This window comes from Ursus arctos, unplaced genomic scaffold (assembly GCF_023065955.2).
Source record: "Ursus arctos isolate Adak ecotype North America unplaced genomic scaffold, UrsArc2.0 scaffold_28, whole genome shotgun sequence".
Lineage (NCBI taxonomy): Eukaryota > Metazoa > Chordata > Mammalia > Carnivora > Ursidae > Ursus > Ursus arctos.
Genome location: NW_026622963.1, coordinates 21747945 through 21767057, shown reverse-complemented (window position 1 = coordinate 21767057; position 19113 = coordinate 21747945). Strand labels below are relative to the sequence as shown.

Genomic DNA, 19113 nt, shown 5'->3' with positions numbered 1-19113 from the left:
CTAAACAGGTTTCTTCACTGTAAGACTTACCGGAGCCTTTAAAATGCTAATCTATTTTGTGAATCATTAAACTTAGTATATAACATACGGTTATACATAGTGATTTCATAATAGAACCCTTCATTTCTTTTAGCTCATGAAAAAGCATCTTTCATAATTAGTATCATATAAAACATTTTGGGAAATCTTGCTTCTGATCTTAAGATGATACATAGAAAAGAGTTTTTGAATAATGAAACCTTCCATAAATGAAATTAAAATTGAGGTTTAAAAAAAGACAAGCAAGACAATTAGGCTTGTGCTGTGATAATAGCAGACCTGGTCATGGGGACCAGCCCTTCCGCTGAAGACTCCTACAAATGCTAGGCAAAATATTTTTAAAATCTGCTTGAAAACATTTGAGAACTAACAAGATAATGAAGAATTCCTGGCTCAAGATCCAGGGAATGATGGAGACAGAGCTTTGAAGAGGGTGAGCCCAGCATTATGACTGCTTTTCCTTAGGTGTTATTTGCTGCTTCCACAGTGGAGTAGGACAGCCTCAGAGACCTAGGGGGACAGAGAGGTCAAAGTTCAGGGCCCACAAAGAATTGGGAGGGTCCAGAGTGCTCCTGTCACCTCGTGTTGAGCCCCCAAAAGGCAGGACCATAGAAGTAGAGTGAATCAGAGGTTAACAGCCCCTTGCGGTAGCTATAGCTCACATCTGCACCATCCCCCTTCTTGACACTACAGTGTGGTCATCTACACTGAAAGTACAGAGTAAACGTTCTTTCCAGTGTCTGTGTTTTTTTTTTTTTTTTTGTCAGAGAGAGAGAGATCATTTATTTAAAAATAAATAAAATAAAAAAATAAAATAAGTGCATCACTAAAAAAAAAACAAAACTTTTTTATATGTAAGCTGTATAATAACTTTGATTTTGTCAGTCCAGGTTTAGAGACTTGTCATGAGTCACTTCCAGATAGTTTTGCTTAACCTTTAAACTTTAACATTTTTACTGATACTGTAATTTTCAAATGCATAATATTTTTATTGATGAGCCCTCCATTGGTCTTATTCTTTTCTTAATTTTTGTTGTGACTTCTTCCCAAAAGATAGGATGTTTCAGGCCCCTGTAATAGGGAAAGCAGAAGCATCCTTGAGGTTTTTAAGCATTGAACAAACTTAGAATAGGGAAAGACATGTTAAATAGGAAACCAGAGGAAGCCTAATTGTAAAAGAAAGATGAATTTGCCTGTGTAAAATTAGGAATCTTTGTTCATCAAAAACACCACGAAGAAAATGAAAAGGCAGGACAGAGTGGGAAAATGTAGGTCGTATACATATAGTAAACAGAGGACTTTTTATGAAGAATATATACAAATCATCATGAAAAAATCTGATTTTTGAAAATGTGCACAAGAACACAGACACTTCACAAAAGAAGTTATCAGGTATCCAATAAACATGTGACAATATGCTCAATCTCAGTAACCAAGGAAATGCAAAATTAAAACCACAGAAAACATCATACACGAACCAGAATGGCGCTAAAGCAGAATAAGCAGATAATACCAAGTGTTGACAAGCCTATGGGAAATTCCAAACTCTCATTCCCCGATGATGGCAGTACAAAGTAGTACAGCCATTTTGACATTATCTACTAAAGTTGTAGATATATGTATTCTACAACCCACCATTTTTATTCATCTTACATACTGTAGAGACATGCATGTGTGTACCATGATCATCAAGTAATAGGAAAAGGAATGTGCCATGGTATTATTTGTTACAGCCAACATCTAGAAATAATCCAAATTTCTGTCAGCAGTAGAACAAATACATAAGTCATAATACATTATATGGAGGAGTAGTATACTGCAACGAAAAGGAAGAAACTACAGCAGTAATTAACAGGGTGGCTGAATTTCACCAAACTATGATGAATGAAAGACAATGGATGCAAATATGAAATGATTCTATTTAAATGAACTTTGAAAAATAGCCAAACAATATTATAGTGCTAAGGATACATGTGTTAAATAGGTGATAAAACTGTAAAGAAAAACAAGTCACTGTAATAGTCACAACAGTTGTTATTTTGGGTAGGTGGGACAATAGGAATGTTTCTTGGGGGCCCAATTATAGAGAGTTTCAAGGTTTTGGCAGTATTCTTTTTCCTGATGTAATGGTTACATAGATGTTCATTTTATGCTAAATCCTTGATTTTTAATTTTTTGTTTTGTGCACCATTTTGTATTATGTGCTATATTAATATGAGTTTTTAAATAAATACATGTGATTTTAAAAGGAATTATAAATCACAAATGGGGAGGCACTTTTCAAATTAGAATGTAATTTACATTGTATAGGTGGTTCTATTAATTCCAAAATCTAGAGGGAAAAAAATTCACACACACACATTCATACTCACAGAAAGACTTAGCAGTCTTTGGGCAAAGACTCGATTTGTTGGGCATTATTGTCTGCATGTGGCAGCTGGATGTACAGCCCCATCTTGAGATCAGGCAGCAAGACTGTAGCAGAGGGCAGGCCATCAAAAGCCTAGGATGGCAGAGTGAAAAGCTGGAAAGCTCTGGGTCCTCCACATTGAGCTGCTAAAGCCACCAAGTTTGCAACCACTTTTCTCCAGTCGTCTTACGTGAGATAAAAGATTTTCTCCTTCTTTAGAGAAAAAGTAAGATAAAATACAAGCCACAGGCAGGGGACTATTTAATAAGTTGGTGAGTTTTTAATATACCTAAGTGTACAATTCAAAGAAGAAACCCAACTAGTATTTTAAAAATTGGAAGGATGTATCAAGAGATTTAAATAAAAATGGAAAGAAAACCACAAGTCACTAATTGCCAACTATTACCACTTTCTGTTGTGACATGGAGAGCCAATGAAGGTGTGAGGAAACCGATGATCTTCTGTGTGCTTAGGGCATTGTAAATTAATAACGATCTTTCTGAAAAGATTTTGGCAAGATGTTTCAGTAGTCATAAAAATGTTTATGCCTCTGAGCCCACGAATCCCATTCCTGGGAGTCTCTCCTAAAGAAATAACTAGAATATGCAGAGATTCACTGCAACTTTATTTATAGTAGTGAATAATAGAAAGAAACCAACGTATTCAACAGTATGAAAATTATGTAAATGAAAATTTTCAACTGAATTCCTTTTTAGTTGTGATTTAAAGCTATGCAAAAAATATGCATGTGGAAAATAAAAAGGATGGGAAATTCAAACTGATTATCATAGTTATGTTGAGATGGTGGAAATAGGAGTTTTCTCTCTCTTTTCCTAGTTTTTAAGCTTTCTTTATTGATATGGTTGGTACCTCCACAGTCGTAACAATTTTATTGTAGTAAATTAAAACATTCATTTGTTTTTCCTTGAAACATAGTTTTTTGTTTTCAGTCTGTCATTGTCCAAGTAAAACCTGCCAGTTTTGCGCATGTTGTAAATTGTATACATCTTCCATAATGACAATCTGATTTGGCATACTAGGTATATTTCTCTACTGAAAGTTGACATTTAATACTTAGATAATACTATAATTCACATGACTTCAGGAACTCCTTTTAACTTTGGGCCTGTGTTTAAACATCGAGCATAAAATAAAGTCTCTGATATCCAGCAATTTCACTTTTTAAAAACATGTTGAGAAAGAAAAAAATACACCAGACTAGAAATAGAAAGGCTCAAGAAACTCTTAAAATTGTTTAGGGGTGAGCGGAGGTAATATGTAGGGGCTTGCTTTGTAGCTGAGGCAGTGGCAGCTAAAGAGAGATGGATGAAATGAAAAACATGAAGAATAACAAAGCTGGACTCTGTGAAAGTCGGATGGGAGTGACAGCAGGTGGCGGTAGTACAGGGGTTTATAACCTGTGGTGTTTGAGGTGACAGCAGCATATCTGTGGGATACGGTTGCATGTGGACTAGAAATTAGGAGATATAAAGGGCAGAAACAGATTTAAGAGTCATATTGAGGCAGTGGGTAAAGCCAGAGGGATGCATGAAGTCTCTGAAGGAGGAGAAGCCTCTTTGGGGCTGCCCACATGGGACAGATGGAGAGGGGGAAAACAGTACTCAGGAAGAGATGCACAGGATTTCGTGGGCATTGTCTGTTGTAGATTATAAACTTTTAATGGACAGAACCCATGTCTGTCCTATCGGAATTTCCGCTGAATCAAGGAAATGTGTCAACCATGATTTTAAAAACCGTGGTTTTTTTAACTGTAGAAACTTTGTTCAGTTCTTTTTACAAAAGATAATTGTATAGATTTTTTTAAATGTTCTTTTTTTATTTATTGAAAAATCAGCCGAAAGTTTGTCAGATTTTATGAAAATTGGTCAAATATAAATTCAATTCTTGAACCTTGCTTTGGACAAAATTTCCAGAATCCTTTGAGATTTTCAAAGTCCTGTGCATGTCAGTTCAACTTCTGAATCAGATTCATAGTAGTAAAACATTAATAACATCATTGTCTACAATTTAGCCCTAAAAGAGTAGTATTAAGGACATGAAGTGCTTTCTAGCCACTCGATCACATTATTCCAGCTGATAGGATATTCTGAAATATGAGCCAGACTGATATAATTGAATGAGCTGCCTTAGAGCTGTAGGGACCATAAGTGATACTAGCTTTCTTGAGCTTCCGGAGGCATCGGTATGCAGTTCGCTCAAGAGCATTTTTATCACGTTTGTGTCAGGGCAGAATTTACCTTAAAACCTGAGAACACATTTTGATAATAATCACATTGGGTTAATTCATTTAGAGTTGGTACTCTAATTCTGAAATTTGTAGGCTGTGGCAAGATGAGTTATATACTGAAAGTATCTACTTTTTTGTCATAAAAAATGAATGGGAAGTAAGTATATTAGTATATCACTACAGTCCACAGAATAACAAATAGTGCATATAAGGTTATCCTGTTTCAGCTGGCAAGTCACCACTTACGTCATCCTGTCATAATTCTCTGCTGCAGACGCCCAACTTCGCACTAGGAAATACCGTGCTTTTTAGATTCCCTTCACTCCGGGTTACTGTGGTATTATATGTAGCTGAAGGCCAGACTCCACGTGGGTACGGAGTATTAGAGCTTTTTGATGACGCATCCTCTCGTAATGTATTTGAGAAGAAATATTGCTTTATCCTTCAGGTTTGAGTACAAATCAAGTAAATAAGAATCTTCTAAATGTTATCAAAGAGATTACAGACATAACATTTGTGCCTACTAAGAGAAATGTTAATTGTACTTACTAAGGTTAATCCAGCATTCTGTTAGTTTCTATTAAGCCTATTTCTGAAAAGTTACTTGGTGAACATTTTATATTCAGATGACTTGCCTTAGCAGTTACCTCTGCCCAATGCATGGATGAGCCCTACCCCCAGGGGCTGGCCTGCGGAAGAGACTGTGTAACAGCACTGCTTTCTGAAGCTTAACAGAATGCAGGAATGGCTCTCTGGGGTGTGGAAAGGAGATTCAGCCCAGATTTAATACATACTGTTTCAAGATAATGGAAGTCGAATGCAGGAAATAGCCTCATAAGGTTAACTGAAATACCAGCACTCACAGCAAAAATTAAATCACATAAATGAATTAAAACTCGCAGGTCACTTGGTAAAAGTTTCAGAGAAAGCAGGAGGGGTTGGTTGAGAGAAGTGGGGGTGGTGGCGGAGAGGAAGACCTGTCATCTGGAATCCTGACAGTTTGAATGACAGTGGCTGGAGAGATGCGGGCCAGTTCCCCAGGGCCACGCCTCACCACTCAGTTTTCTTTGTCCTTTGAAAAAGTCCTGGTTACGATCTGGTAACGTTGATTAGATCACACTCTCAAATGTCAATTTTTAGTTATTCATGTAAAACAGCCAAATAACATGTTTTTCAAACTCTGTATTATAAGCAGATAGATACATTGAAACATTCATTTTCTTCAGCTGATTATCTTCAAATACTTAATCCCTCTGTTTCTAGTTACGTTTTTTAAATTTTAGAATTCTCCTATCGATCAGTTGCCTATATTCGTTATAATACTGTTCCTGAAAATTTTATTTTTTAAAAGATTTTATTTATTAATTAGAGAGTACGCGCACACAAGCAGGGAGAGCAGCAGAGGGAGAGAGAGAAGCAGAGTCCCTGCTGAGCAGGGAGTCCGATGTGGGGCTCCATCCCAGGACCCTGAGCCGAAGGCAGACGCTTCACTGACTGAGCCACCCAGGCGCCCCCTGAAAATGTTTTATAAACCACCAAACACTATGTGGATTGTAAATCATTTTAAATAATATTTCTGTTCCATTCAAGAAACTTTCATAGACTTAAAATGTTCTGATAACCCAGTACAAATGCTCTTAGAGTGAAAAACCTGTAGTACATAATTGTTTTTTGTCATTAACTCATTGCAGTTCTTTGAGATGCATCGTTTCACTTCTTGGCATGCAGTCTTCTCGGGGTGCCATTCTCCTTTCCCTGTCAGCTTTTTCCTCATTCTGCATTTCTGCTGGGTCTCAAAATGGCTCGAGAATCAAATGCTTCCACAGTCGTATTTGGAGGAATGCAGGAGCCTCCCTCACCACCGTGGAACAGCTGCTGGGCTTAGGATCCGGCAGGACGTTCCTGGGTCCCATCTCGGTGGTGAGGGAGAACGCCTGCACACGCTGGCTCCGACCTATCGCTAAGCAGGGATGGAAGTGGCTTCGGCTCACCCACACCACACACGGCTGCTGCCCCTGAGGACTAGGACTGCAGCCTCCATGAAAATAGGGTGGCTCTCTCACACTGATCTGGCTCAGCCGACGCCCAGAGGTACTGCACAGAGAGATCATCTGCACCGTGTACCCGTCCTTACTTCCTCTGAGAGACTGCTCTTTTAGAGCAAGTTGAAAACCAGGAATAAGATGATTAAAGTCAGGCAAACCACAGATATTTAATGAAGACGCTACTGGCAGCCGAGGAAGCAGCGTGGGTAGAGGTAGAGCAGTAAGGAAGAAGTACTTGGTGCAGGTGAAGCCTAGAGAGAGCGCTGAAGAAGCTGCTGTGCAGCCGTGGCCCCGGAGCGGTTCTGGCCCGACTAGCGGGGCGCTGGTGCCGCTGCAGGGATGCATGAGGAGGCCGGTCTCCGGCGGTTTCTCGCGATGTTTCCATTATCTCTGTCCCCAGTAGGACGTGCCCTGTTAGAAACGTATCGTGTGTTTTAAGTATATCTCAGGAGGTCAAAACAGTAAGACTGGAAACAAGTGGCATAAGTCTTACGTGTTTTTCAGACTGGAGTTGATATTTTTGCTTATTTTTGAAATAAAGATATGTGGTCAGCTACTAATGAGTTTTGTTATAAAATTTATTTGAAACTAGGACTAGGGAAAACTTGTTTCATATTTCTACCAAAGTATTTTAACAGCTCTTTTCATGTTAATGAATATTTCCTTTTTCCAGGGAATGGATTCGTAAACTCAAGAGCTTCTCCAAATTTGATTGGAACTACTGGTGCAAATAGTTTAGGCAAAGTCATGCCTACAAAGTCTCCCCCTCCTCCAGGTGGTGGCAATCTTGGAATGAACAGTCGAAAACCAGATCTTCGAGTTGTCATCCCTCCTTCAAGCAAGGGCATGATGCCTCCACTGGTATGTTAAACTTTTCTTCAGCCTCATTCTTTAAAAATACAGCCAGTCTATATTTTTGTTCAGAATTTTCTGGACTTCCAGAGAATCTAGACCCTTTCTTAATGAATATTTCTGTTTGAAGTCGGTGTTTGAAGAGACAGGTCTATTTTAAATACACGGAAATCAAATTATAGAAAACCAGGATATAAATATGCTTAGTGGTTATTTAAAATTAAAGCTAAATGAGGAGAGGTTGTTAGGCTTAATTTTAATTTTACCAGGCTGGGATCTTAGCTCAGAGATTCCAACACCAAATTCATAAATTAAACCTGATTTAAATATTTCTTCTATCTCTATTTTGCATACTTTCAGTAATTGATTACACATGCTTTTCTGTAGGAGACCTATATTAGTTGTTAGAAAATTCTACGTACCAAAGAGAACCATTGTAGAATAGGGAACAATGCATCAAAACTTGAATGAGTTATTCTCCAAATAATCTTTCTTTGTTTATTCCTTCTTAAATAACCTTCCCATTTAATTCTATAAAGAGTACAGGTCTCCCCATCCCAGCCCTTGGCAATGTCTTCCTATTTCTAGCCTCTTATGCTTTTGACTCCTCTGTTTATGAAGAAGAGGAGAGTTATGTTTATCTCCCTTAGCTTCTTATAGAAAAAGATCAGAATATGTATGCAACTTTTAAAACCATTCCTAGTATCGCATTGCTTGACTGACATTCAGTGTGATACACCAGGTGTTCTGTCTACAGTGCAGCTGCTTAAACCCACTATTTGATTTTTGGCTAAATGGATGTTGACATCAGGCTTTAGATAATCTACATATATATAATGCTTTATAGATTCTCAAACATCTTCATATGCATTGTCGCATTTGGTTGTCAATTATGCTATAATCTTGGCTGGGTAGAGATGAGGAAACTGAGGGAGAATCAGTACTTATTCAAGGTAATATAAAAGAGAGCCAGGACCAAAACCGTTTACATCAAGAAACAAACAAGTAATTTTTCATTTGGAGATAGAAAGCTGGAAACTGTTGTTCCCAGCCTTGCAAGGAGAACGAGTTGGAAAAACAACAACAGTTCTCCTTGAGTAGATTGTAGTGCTGAGATTTCATGGCAGCCAAGTGGCCCAGACTCTAGGGAGAGACAGATACCACAGGGAGAGGACATTCAAGCACTGGTTTGTCTAGGTAAGACAAGGTCATGAGTTCAGCTCCGATGCTCGGTGACTTGCTGGAGGCCAGTGTTCACTGGCAGGACCATGTAAACCCTAGTGCTGTGCCACGGGGGAAGTCCGAGGTCTTTTGTAGGCTTTTTCTCTACGAACCCCGCTGGGTGCTCACAGAAGAGATTGGACACATCCTGAGAAAGTCTCCACTCTGGTGTACGGCTGGGGAAGGGGAAGAGCAGCCACGGTAATAGGGACGAAATGTGCTGCCTAGACCCTTCTCCCCTTTCTGTCCTATGGACCAGAAGTCTTAATCTGTGAGGAGATGAACAACAAAAAGTGTCACCCTTCGGGCATCGGTGACCTCCCATTGTATCTCAAGAAATGGCAAAAGGAGATATATCTGAAGCCATGGCGGAAGGGCAGGAACATTGCCGATGCCAGGAGCACGGCGGGTGCCCGAGAAGCCACGCTCTGGGCACAGCACCGAGAGCGGAGGGCTTCACACTGATAACGGAGCAGCCAATGGGGAAAGAACAACCCCTGGCAAGCCAGCGCTCGCTTCCTCCTGGAGGGATTTGAGGCCCGGCGTGGATGCACGGAGGGTGACCATCGCACCCGTGAAGCTCAAACCCAGCCCAGTTCCTAATTAAGTTAACTAAACTGTGCATTGAAGACCTGGCAAGCGGAAAGTCCTGTTGGTCAGTAGCATTACCCAAATGGCAATACAAAGAGAAGGAAGAGCGAGAATAAAACAAAACAAGAAGCAGAACAAAGCCTCCAAGAACTGTGGACTTATCAGGTGGTTTAACGTATTCGTCATTGGAATTCCAAAAAGAGAGAACAGAGCAGAAGAAATATTTGAAGAAATAATAACACCAAATAGGACAAATACACACACATTGAGATGGCTAAAAGCAAAGGAAAACAAGGAAAAAATCTTAAAGGCAGCCAGAGAAAAGAGAAGAACAAAGATAAGAATGTATACTATGCTTCTCTTCAGAAACTATGCAAGCTGCAAAACAGTGGAGTAACCCGAAGTGCTGGAGTTCAAAACAGAAACCCGCAGCCTAGAATCCTGTGTCCAGCAAAAATGTCTTTCAGAAATGAAAGAGAAATAAAAACTTTCTCAAACAAAAAATCTGGAGAACTTATTGCTGAGAGATCTGTTCTACAAGAAACGCTGAAGGAAGTCCTTCGTCAGAGGGACTATGATACCAGCAGAGACTTGGATCTGTGCAAAGAAATATAGAACAATGGAAATGAAATAAATGAAGACAAAACATATTTCATTTTCCCTACATTTTATAAACCTTTTATTTTAGATTACAAAGATAGGACAGAATGTCCTCCTAATGCTTCACACCAGTTTCTCCAATTATTACCATTTTGCATTAGTATAGTACATTAGTTACAACTAACAGGTCAGTATTGATACATTATTATTCACGGATGTCCATACTTTATTCAGATTTCTTTAGTTTTTAACCACAAGTCTTGTTCTGTTCTGGGACCCCATCCAGGACACCACATCATTTAGTAGCCATGTCTCCTCAGATTCCTCTTGGCTGTGATAATTTCTAAGACTTTCCTTGCTTTAATGACTTTGACTGTTTTGAGAAGTACTGGTAAGATATTTTGTAGAATGTTCCCCCATTGGGATTTTTTCTCATGTTTTTCTCATGATTAGACTGGGGTTATGGGTTTCAGGGAGGAAGGCCGCAGAACGAAGGTACCATTTTTGTCACCCCATACAAAGGGTACATGGTATCATTATGAGTAAGTACTGTTGACGTTAATCTTGGTCACTTTGCTGATGGAGTGTTGCATGGGTTTCTCTGCTGCAAAGTTACACTTCTTCCTTTCCATACTCTCCTCTTTGGAAAGCAGTCCCTGTGCAAGGTCCGTACTTAAGGAGTGGGAGTTAGGCTCTACCTCCTGGAGGGCAGAATGTCTGCCTAAATTATTGGGAGTTCTTCTGAACAGGTGACTTATCTGTTTACTTTCATTTATTTAATGATTTATATTAATATACACTTACGGACATTGATATTTTGGGTTATAATACTACTGAATTCGGGTGATATATAGTTCTACCAATACTATTTTATTCTATTGCTCATATTCCAACTTTAGCTATTGAGGACTATTCAGTTGGTTCCTGTGCCTCTGAAAACACACCCTCATCCATGTGGGGGTTTTTTTGGGGGGGGGGGAGTAACGGGGAAGGTTACTTTTAAATTTTTCAGTTACTGTGAAATGCTTTAGGCTCATCTTGTATATTTCCTGCCCTAGTCCTAGAATCAGTCATTTCTCCAAGGAACCTTGGTTCCTTTTCATTGGAGAATGGTATTAGAAACCAGAATCTGGGCATCTTTCTCTTTTTAATTGCTCTAAAAGAACACTGCTTTCTAAAGCAAAAATAGTGGGAATGAATTTTGTGCTTATGGCACATGTAAAAAAAATATAGGACAACAAAAGACAGAAGCAAATTGTAAATACACCATTGTAAGTCACACTCGACACCTAATGTGATATCTATTTGAAGGTAAACTCTAAGTAAAGATGTATGTTATAAAACCTAGTGCAACTACAGAAAAAAATGTAAAAAGAGGTTTAGTCAATAGAGGAGATAAAATGGAATTATAAAAAAATGCTCGAATAGCCCAAGATATGGGAGAAAAAAGAAAAATAACGCATGGGACAAATACATCGAGCTAGCGAGATTGTAGATTGTAATCCAGCCGTACAAGCAATCACACTGAACATGGTCATAAACACCAGTTAAAAGACAAAATGTCAGTGCTTGAGAAAAGGAAGATTATACTATACACTGTCTACAGAAACCTCCTTTAAATATAAAGGCATAGGTTAGCTGATAGAGAAAACAGACTGTGATTAAGGCTAGTGTAGCCATATTAATTTCAGACAATGTAGACGTCACAATAAGTATTATCAAGGATGAAGAAGGACTTCACACAGTCCATTTTCCAAGAAATAAGTATCTTTAACGTATACACACCTAAGAGCAGACCTTCAAAATTCATAAACTAAAACCTGATGGAACTAAAAGGTGAAATAAAATCCACAACTGTAGTTGGAAACTTAAACGCTCTTCTCTAAGTAATTGACAGAACAAGGAGGCAGAAAAATCTGTAAGGATCTAGACAACCTGAGCAATACTCAATCAACCTGACCTAAGAGATGTTTATAGAACATTTCACAATAGCAGAACATAACATTTTGCTTAAGGGCCCTTGGGTTATCCACCATGATAGACCATTTCCTGTGCCATAAAGTAAACCTCAACAAATTTAAAAGAATCGAAGTCATACAGATTATATTCTCTGATCCTAACGAAGTCCGTAACAGAAAGGAAAAATCTTTATATACTGAGAAATTAACACACTTTTAAATAGCCCATGGGTCAAAGAGGAAATTTCAGGAGAAATTATAAAATGTGTGTGTGTGTGTGTGTATATATATATATATGAAACTTATAGCATTAGATGTTTATATTAGAAAAGAGAAAGGTACCAGATCAGTAAGCTTTTACATAAACTCAAGAAGGAAGAGCAAACTTAACCCAAAGCAGCCAGAAGAAAAGAAAAAGAGCAGAAATTAATGAAATTTAAACAGAAAAACAGTGGAGAAAATCAGTCAAACCAAAGCCTAGTTTTTTGATTGCTAAACTTCTAGCCAAGCTGACCAAATTAAAAGAAAAGGCACGGGTTATCAATATCAAGAATGAAAGAGGTGCTGGCAAAAAGGTGGGCACATAGATCAATGGACAAAACAGCCCAGAAAATAGACCTATACAAATATATTCAGTTGTTTTTTGACAAAGGCAGTAAAACAATTCAGTGGAAAAAGGATAGCTGGTACAAATAACTCTGTTGGAACAATTCAGCACCCATATGCAAAGATAAAACCTCAAAATATGGGGCGCCTGGGTGGCACGGCGGTTAAGCGTCTGCCTTCGGCTCAGGGCGTGATCCCGGCATTATGGGATCGAGCCCCACATCAGGCTCCTCCGCTATGAGCCTGCTTCTTCCTCTCCCACTCCCCCTGCTTGTGTTCCCTCTCTTGCTGACTGTCTCTATCTCTGTCGAATAAATAAATAAAATCTTTAAAAAGAAAAAAACCTCAAAATATAACTCATAGCTTATACAAAAATTAACTCAAAATGTATCATAGACTCAAGCATAAAATACAAAACTCTGAAACTTTTAGAAGAAAACATTGGAAGAAATAATACGCAAAAAAACATGATCCATAAAGAAAATTTTGATATATTGATGCTATCAAAATAGTTTCACTATCAAAAAAAGTTTTATTCTGTAAAAGGTCCTATCCAGAGAATAAAAAGACAGCCTACAGATTAGGAGAAACTGTTTGCAAATCACATATCTAGTAAGGGACTTGCTTCCAGGATGATACAACTATACATCTGTTGGAATGCCTAAGATTTAAAAAAAAAAAGTGGTATTGTGACAGCATTGTGTGGTGACATACGGTAGCTACACTTGCGAGCACAGCGCAACGTACAGAGTTGTTGAGCTGCTGTATTGTACACCTGAACATAATGCAACAGTGTGTGTCCGCTGTACTCAAGCAGAGGCGCCCGGTGGCTCCATTGGTGAAGTGTCCAACTCCTGATCTCAGCTCGGGTCTTTATTTCAGAGTCGTGAGTTCAAGCCCCGCTTAGGCCTACTTAAAAACAAAACAAAAACCCAAAATACGAAAATGCCAAGTTCTGATGAGCATGCAGGGCAACAAGAACTCTCACGTATCCGTGCTTGGAATGCAAAATCCTACAGCACTTTGGAGAACAGATCAGCAACTTCTTACAAAGTTAAATATATACTCGTCATACAACCCAGCAGTCCTCTCCCAGAGAATTTACCCAAATGAATTGAAAACTGTGCTTACAGAAATCTGAATTTACATAGCCACCAAAAACTGAGAACAACCTGGATGTGCTTCCAGCGGATGAATGGACGGATGTACATACTGTGGTCCGTCCAGACAAAGGGGTACCGCGCGGCAGTCCAAAGGACCGCGCCATTTATTCACAGCGGTATAGATGAATCTTAAATGCATTTTGCTAAGTGAAAGAAGCTGGATCCAAAAGACTATTCCATTTATATTTCATTCTGGAAAATGCAAAACAGCTCAGCAGTTGCCAGGGATGGAGAGAGGAGCTGACTACAAAGGGAATCTGAGGTGAATTTTTGAGGTGATGGAACTGTTCTGTGGTCCTGGGTTGTTGGATGTACATGTGAGTCTCTGCTTTTGTTAACACCCACAAAACCGTGCAGTTACGAAGAGTGGTGTTCCCATGTGCAGTTAAAATCAACCAGGATTCCAGGGGAACTGAAGACGGGATACAGACTGTGACACATGAATAGAACCGTATACAAGTCTGTGACAGGATGATGCGGAAGTTGATGGGGGAGGAGCTCTCAGTAACTTTGGGAACTGTTTTAACTCTGCAAGATAGAGAAAACAAAAAAATTGTAGGAAATCATTGCGCTGAAGATGGCACATTTGTTACACACAGTCACACACTCAAACGGAATACACTGGGTTTCTCTGTTGGGAAAAAGAAGTTACAAATAAGCAAGGGTGGATGGGGGTTGGGGAAGGCTACAGCGAACTCTGTTTCTGGGGGATGTTGGAAGTTTCAGTATGAACTAACTTTCTTTACATGTATAGATAGAGAACTATAAATGTGCATACACATGAATAGTAGACATCATACGTTTCCTAGCTCTGCTGACAGGCCCCTCAGACAAGGACACCTGGTAACCAAGCACACCGAGTACTCAAATCTTCGCTTCTAAACATTCTCCAGTAAAAGGAGACAGGACTGCTTAGAGGAAATGCTTGCTTACAGAGCTGGGGCGATGAAAACACAGGATGAGTTGGGGGTGCCAGAGGATAAGGACATGCCAGTGAAAAGGTTTCAGGAGCCAGCCTTTCAGAAGAGCTCCAGCGGCCCAAACTAGAACGATTTAAGCAACAAAATAGGTAATAGTAGTGTTGGATTAGTACGCAAGGAATAAAAAAATACCAAGTCTGTTACTGATAAAGATAAATGATCGAATAAATAAATGGAGAATGGACAGCTCTTCCTTAGAGAAGAATTCTAATTATTCCATGTAGAAAGAATGAGAGAACCAGCAAATCATCATTGTAATCACCGCAGTACACAGACCGCTGCCAGGCAGGGTCAACGGATGCTAAAAGGAGTGAGTGGAAGTTTAAGGAGAAACAGGGTATTTGCGTAGCTTCAAAATGTCTCTCCCCAAATAATTGATTACAAAGGGAAAAGTAGGAATTTTGCAGTGGGGAATCCTGCAAGACACGACTTTAACCAGGCAATCGAGCTTAACATCACCGGTAATGAAATGACAAACCTTCTGATACGATGTGCTAAGAGGGTCATCACCTCTTTGGTACTCTTCCAAAAACCCATGCTATCTTACTGAGAAAATCTAAGACCCAAATTATGGGACATATTCAACAAGATATCCAACCAGTACTCTTCCAAGGTTGTTAAGGTCATGAAAAATGAGGAAAGATGGAGGGAATGGTCATAGACCAGAGGAGACTAAGGGTACGTGACAGGTAAGGGCATGTGGGACGCAGGATCCGGTCCTGGAGCAGAAAAAGGACCTGGATGGAAGACTGGTGGAGTCCAAGTGAAGTCCTGTAGCCTTAGTTACTGCTGTGTTCATTCTGTTAGTTTTGACAGTCGTCTCATGTTTCTTTGGGAGGTCAGCCTGGGTGGGGGTGATGCTGGGGTGTGGTATGTGATAATGTGCTTTCTTTGCAGCTGCTCTCAAAGGGTAAAAGTATTGCAGGATACAAAGTTAAAAATACATACATGTATAACAACCCCGAAAAGAAAAACATTTTGGGCATTCTGGATAGTCACTTGGCTCACCTTTCAGGACCAGGAAATACCTGCCACTGTCTTTCCGGAATACAAACTACAGAGGGTTTCATTTAAGCTCAGAAATACGGTGATAAGAGTTATTAGTAAACTGCAGGATTTAAGGACGAAACTAGTCAGGGTTCTCTCTGGTCTTCGTTTCAGAGATCATGAAGCATCTCTGTAGAATACTCCGAATTTGCCGTATAAACTCTTTGACACCCTTGTTCCTGCAGGTTCGAGTGAAAACCATACAGCACTTAGCCGCAGTATTTCCAGGCGTATCTTGTAGTTGGAGACGTGTGAAGATCTCCATAACTCAGCAGCCGAAGAGCATTTTACCACATTAGCAATAGCAGTGGTAGGCCAGGCGATTGTTTTCCAGAGCGGAGAGCAGCCTGCCTGCCTCACAGCCGTGTGAGGGAAACGGGCTTTCAGGGTGGGGTTTCCTCTCAACAACGCTCATAAAGACGCCATCCTCAGAGCGACAGAGGCGCCTGACTTCTTCAAGTAAAATAAGAAAAAATTAATTAGTAGATTATTTCTAGCCTGTTAGTATCTTCTAAATGCTTAGGAGAAAAGGAGCAAATATGTGTCCTTTATCTCTTTTCTGGACGTGATTTATCAGTTCATTTCTCTTCCAGTCTCATTTGCCTCATACGTGTGGTTTTTCTGCAGTGAAATTATGCATACGAAAGCTGTATTTGCATCTCGATCTGTGTTATTCAGAACTGTTATTAACAAATGTTTGAGTTCCTGTTGTTTCATAACACTATGCTACCTGTGGTGGAAGATAAGAAAACAAAATAACTCCTGCCGACCAAAGAGCACGCATCTCGAAGATAAATAATGGCCTTGTGTGACCAGGTGGGCTAGGGATGGGAGGATCAAGTACTCTCGAGGTTTCACGGATCACCTGGTATCAGGATTAGGAACTCCTTTAAAACGCGGTCGCAGGAGCCTGGTCGTGTGCGGTGAGGCCGGCGTAGGAGCAGACGGAGCCGGGAGCAGGGGCGGCTTTAAAGCCTGGCCCGAGAGTATCTCCAGAATCTTTCTTCTGAAATCAGCTACCAGTGGAGAGATAATAAATAATTTATATTTGTATTCATTGCATATATTTAATCATCTCTTTAGAGTTCCAAGCAACTGCTAGTGTCCAAGTAACATGTTTTTCTAAAGAAATATTTTATTTTTGAGTATCAGCAGTCTTAGTAACTCTTGTATCCCTCTCCTGTGCTGAGTGCAGTCGGAGGAAGAGGAATTGGAGTTGGTGAGTGCGCGTTTCTGCTTGAGGGGAGTTGCGAAAGATCTAGAAAGTACTAATTCTCTCAAATGTTTTGATCTAACCAGTGTTTCCTTTGTTACACAGTTTTTCTTGCTGTTGTTAAACACTGTCCAAGCACTTTTCATAATTGAACCATCTGGTTCTACAGAGGCCATCTAGTTTTTCTGTTTATAATTGTGTATCTTGACCCATTTTGTTTGTTGGAGGGAACATTGGAACAGAGCCTTTAAAAACAATAGCTGTCAATGACCACAAGACACTGTTAAAGATTTTCTTTTAAGGAAAGATACAAAATACCTTATATAGTTCCCCAAATTATTAACAAATTTTTAGAAAATGACTTCACCCTCAAAAGTTCCTCAGATTGTAACACATGGTCTTGTGTTATTTCTCTTTCTTTCAAAAAGATTACATCATTTTTGGTGAGGTCACCTTTTTCAGAGTTGGAATTATTTCATACTGCATGAGATGATCTGAACCATAAGGGGGTTCCCTGTTTGCTAAAAGGAATGTCTTTAATTTAATATACACAAATTTACTTTTTTCTATCAGGACATACTCTTGTTAAAAGTAGCTATTACCTTTTTTTCTAAAACAAACGATTTCTATTGGCTTTTCTTCTAGAAAATAAATTTGACTAAAAATAACTTTCATTTAATCTTTCTTTGGGAACTAAAGCCCAAAATTCACAGAAATGATCATATAAGTTCAAAGTCAGTTGTTCATTGGTGACTTTAAGGGGGAAAAACTTGAAAATTTTAGTTTGTAGCATGGACAAGGGTTCAGATTGCATGAGAGCATGGGGGGGGGAGGGCATCTGTCGGTTTTATTTGTATTTTATTATATATATATGCATGCTAGTGTGTTTTGCACAGTTTTTGTCTTTTTAGATAAGGTTGTCTGTGCTCTGTCCTTAAAATAAGAGGTCATTCTTTAACTTGGTGATCACTCACAGTTTTAGATGTGGTTTTGTATTTAGTAACCGAAAATATACTAGTCTGCCATCAGTTGTGGTGTTGGAATATATCAGGTGCAGATTTAGACTTTCTTCTGGGGAAATACTTAGTGATACGGTAATATTAGAAAATGGAAATTTATAATTCAAGTTAAATAATTTGTCTTAGACTATTTACCCTTAGGAAGTTGTCATAAATGCTTCCTTAATTCTGTAGCAGTATATTGCCCTCTAGTGGTCCCACAAGTCTCTTACTCAGAAAAATCAGTGCTAGTGAGGTTAGGAGCTTTGATGCACGGAACCGATATATTGGAGTTCACTATTACACACACACACACACACACACACACACACCACCCCTTCTGAGGTCATGCCAGGAGATTGCCATGGAGATGAAGCCCTGGCATGGATAGAGCCAGGCCAAACTGGGTCATGCTGTGTTCTTTCGCCTATTATCTGACTCTGGAGTTCCCAGTGATCAAATCTTAGAACAGATTAAGTCCAAAGTATATCTCTACCTCAAAAATTCATTAATATTATTAGATTGATGCTGAGATGAAAATGTATTCCCAGTTACCATCTATTGACTTCTGCCTACTTCCCTTAAAGTTCACCCCCCAGTTACAGAGTCTCCAAGATAAATGTCTAAATCTTTGCAAACTACAAAATGAAGAAATCAAAAATATTTGTAATTGAGAAACGAATACATAACCAAAAACTGTAAACAGTTCATATTCTTTAAAACTTAAGCTGATTCAGACTCTAAAGCTTAATCAGTTTTAAATGCAGAGCCTTGTAGTCAGAACCAAAATATAATCCCAATCTGTTAGCATTTAGGAGGTTGCTCAGATTGGTTTGAACTCTCAAATGCGATCCTGGATGGCTCTGACCCAAAGCGAGGAAGAACAGGTGCCTTAGGGCCTCCACTGAAGTCTCTTCTGGTGGGCGTCAGGCTGCAAAGAACTTGAGAAGCCGTGCTGTTCTAAAACAACCCGACTTCGCGGTGGCTGCAGGGTCCCACCTCTGGATCCGAAGTTTTGTAGAAATTGATCCCAGCAGTTCGGTAGAAATCTTGGGCCTGAGCGTTTCTTGGGACAATTGTTTAGGGCTACTGTCTGACATTTGGGTAGTACTTGAGTTCCCAAAGCACCGCCTGCGTCTCGG

At 39.4% G+C, this 19113-nt stretch overlaps 1 protein-coding gene across 28 annotated transcripts in view; it reads left to right on the top strand.

Annotated features, from left to right (window-relative positions):
- MEF2A (myocyte enhancer factor 2A) overlaps nucleotides 1-19113 on the top strand; it is a 162189-nt gene that overhangs the window by 132425 nt on the left and 10651 nt on the right. For 8 of the 28 annotated variants that reach the window (XM_026510357.4, XM_044388369.3, XM_048221047.2 and 5 more), the window contains 2 exons: nucleotides 7416-7603; nucleotides 16956-16979. In XM_026510357.4, the coding sequence (XP_026366142.1) occupies nucleotides 7416-7603; nucleotides 16956-16979 (212 nt within the window). The remainder of the gene's footprint in view (nucleotides 1-7415; nucleotides 7604-16955; nucleotides 16980-19113) is intronic. The other 20 variants (XM_048221088.2, XM_044388372.3, XM_048221092.2 and 17 more) reach the window with 3 other exon arrangements.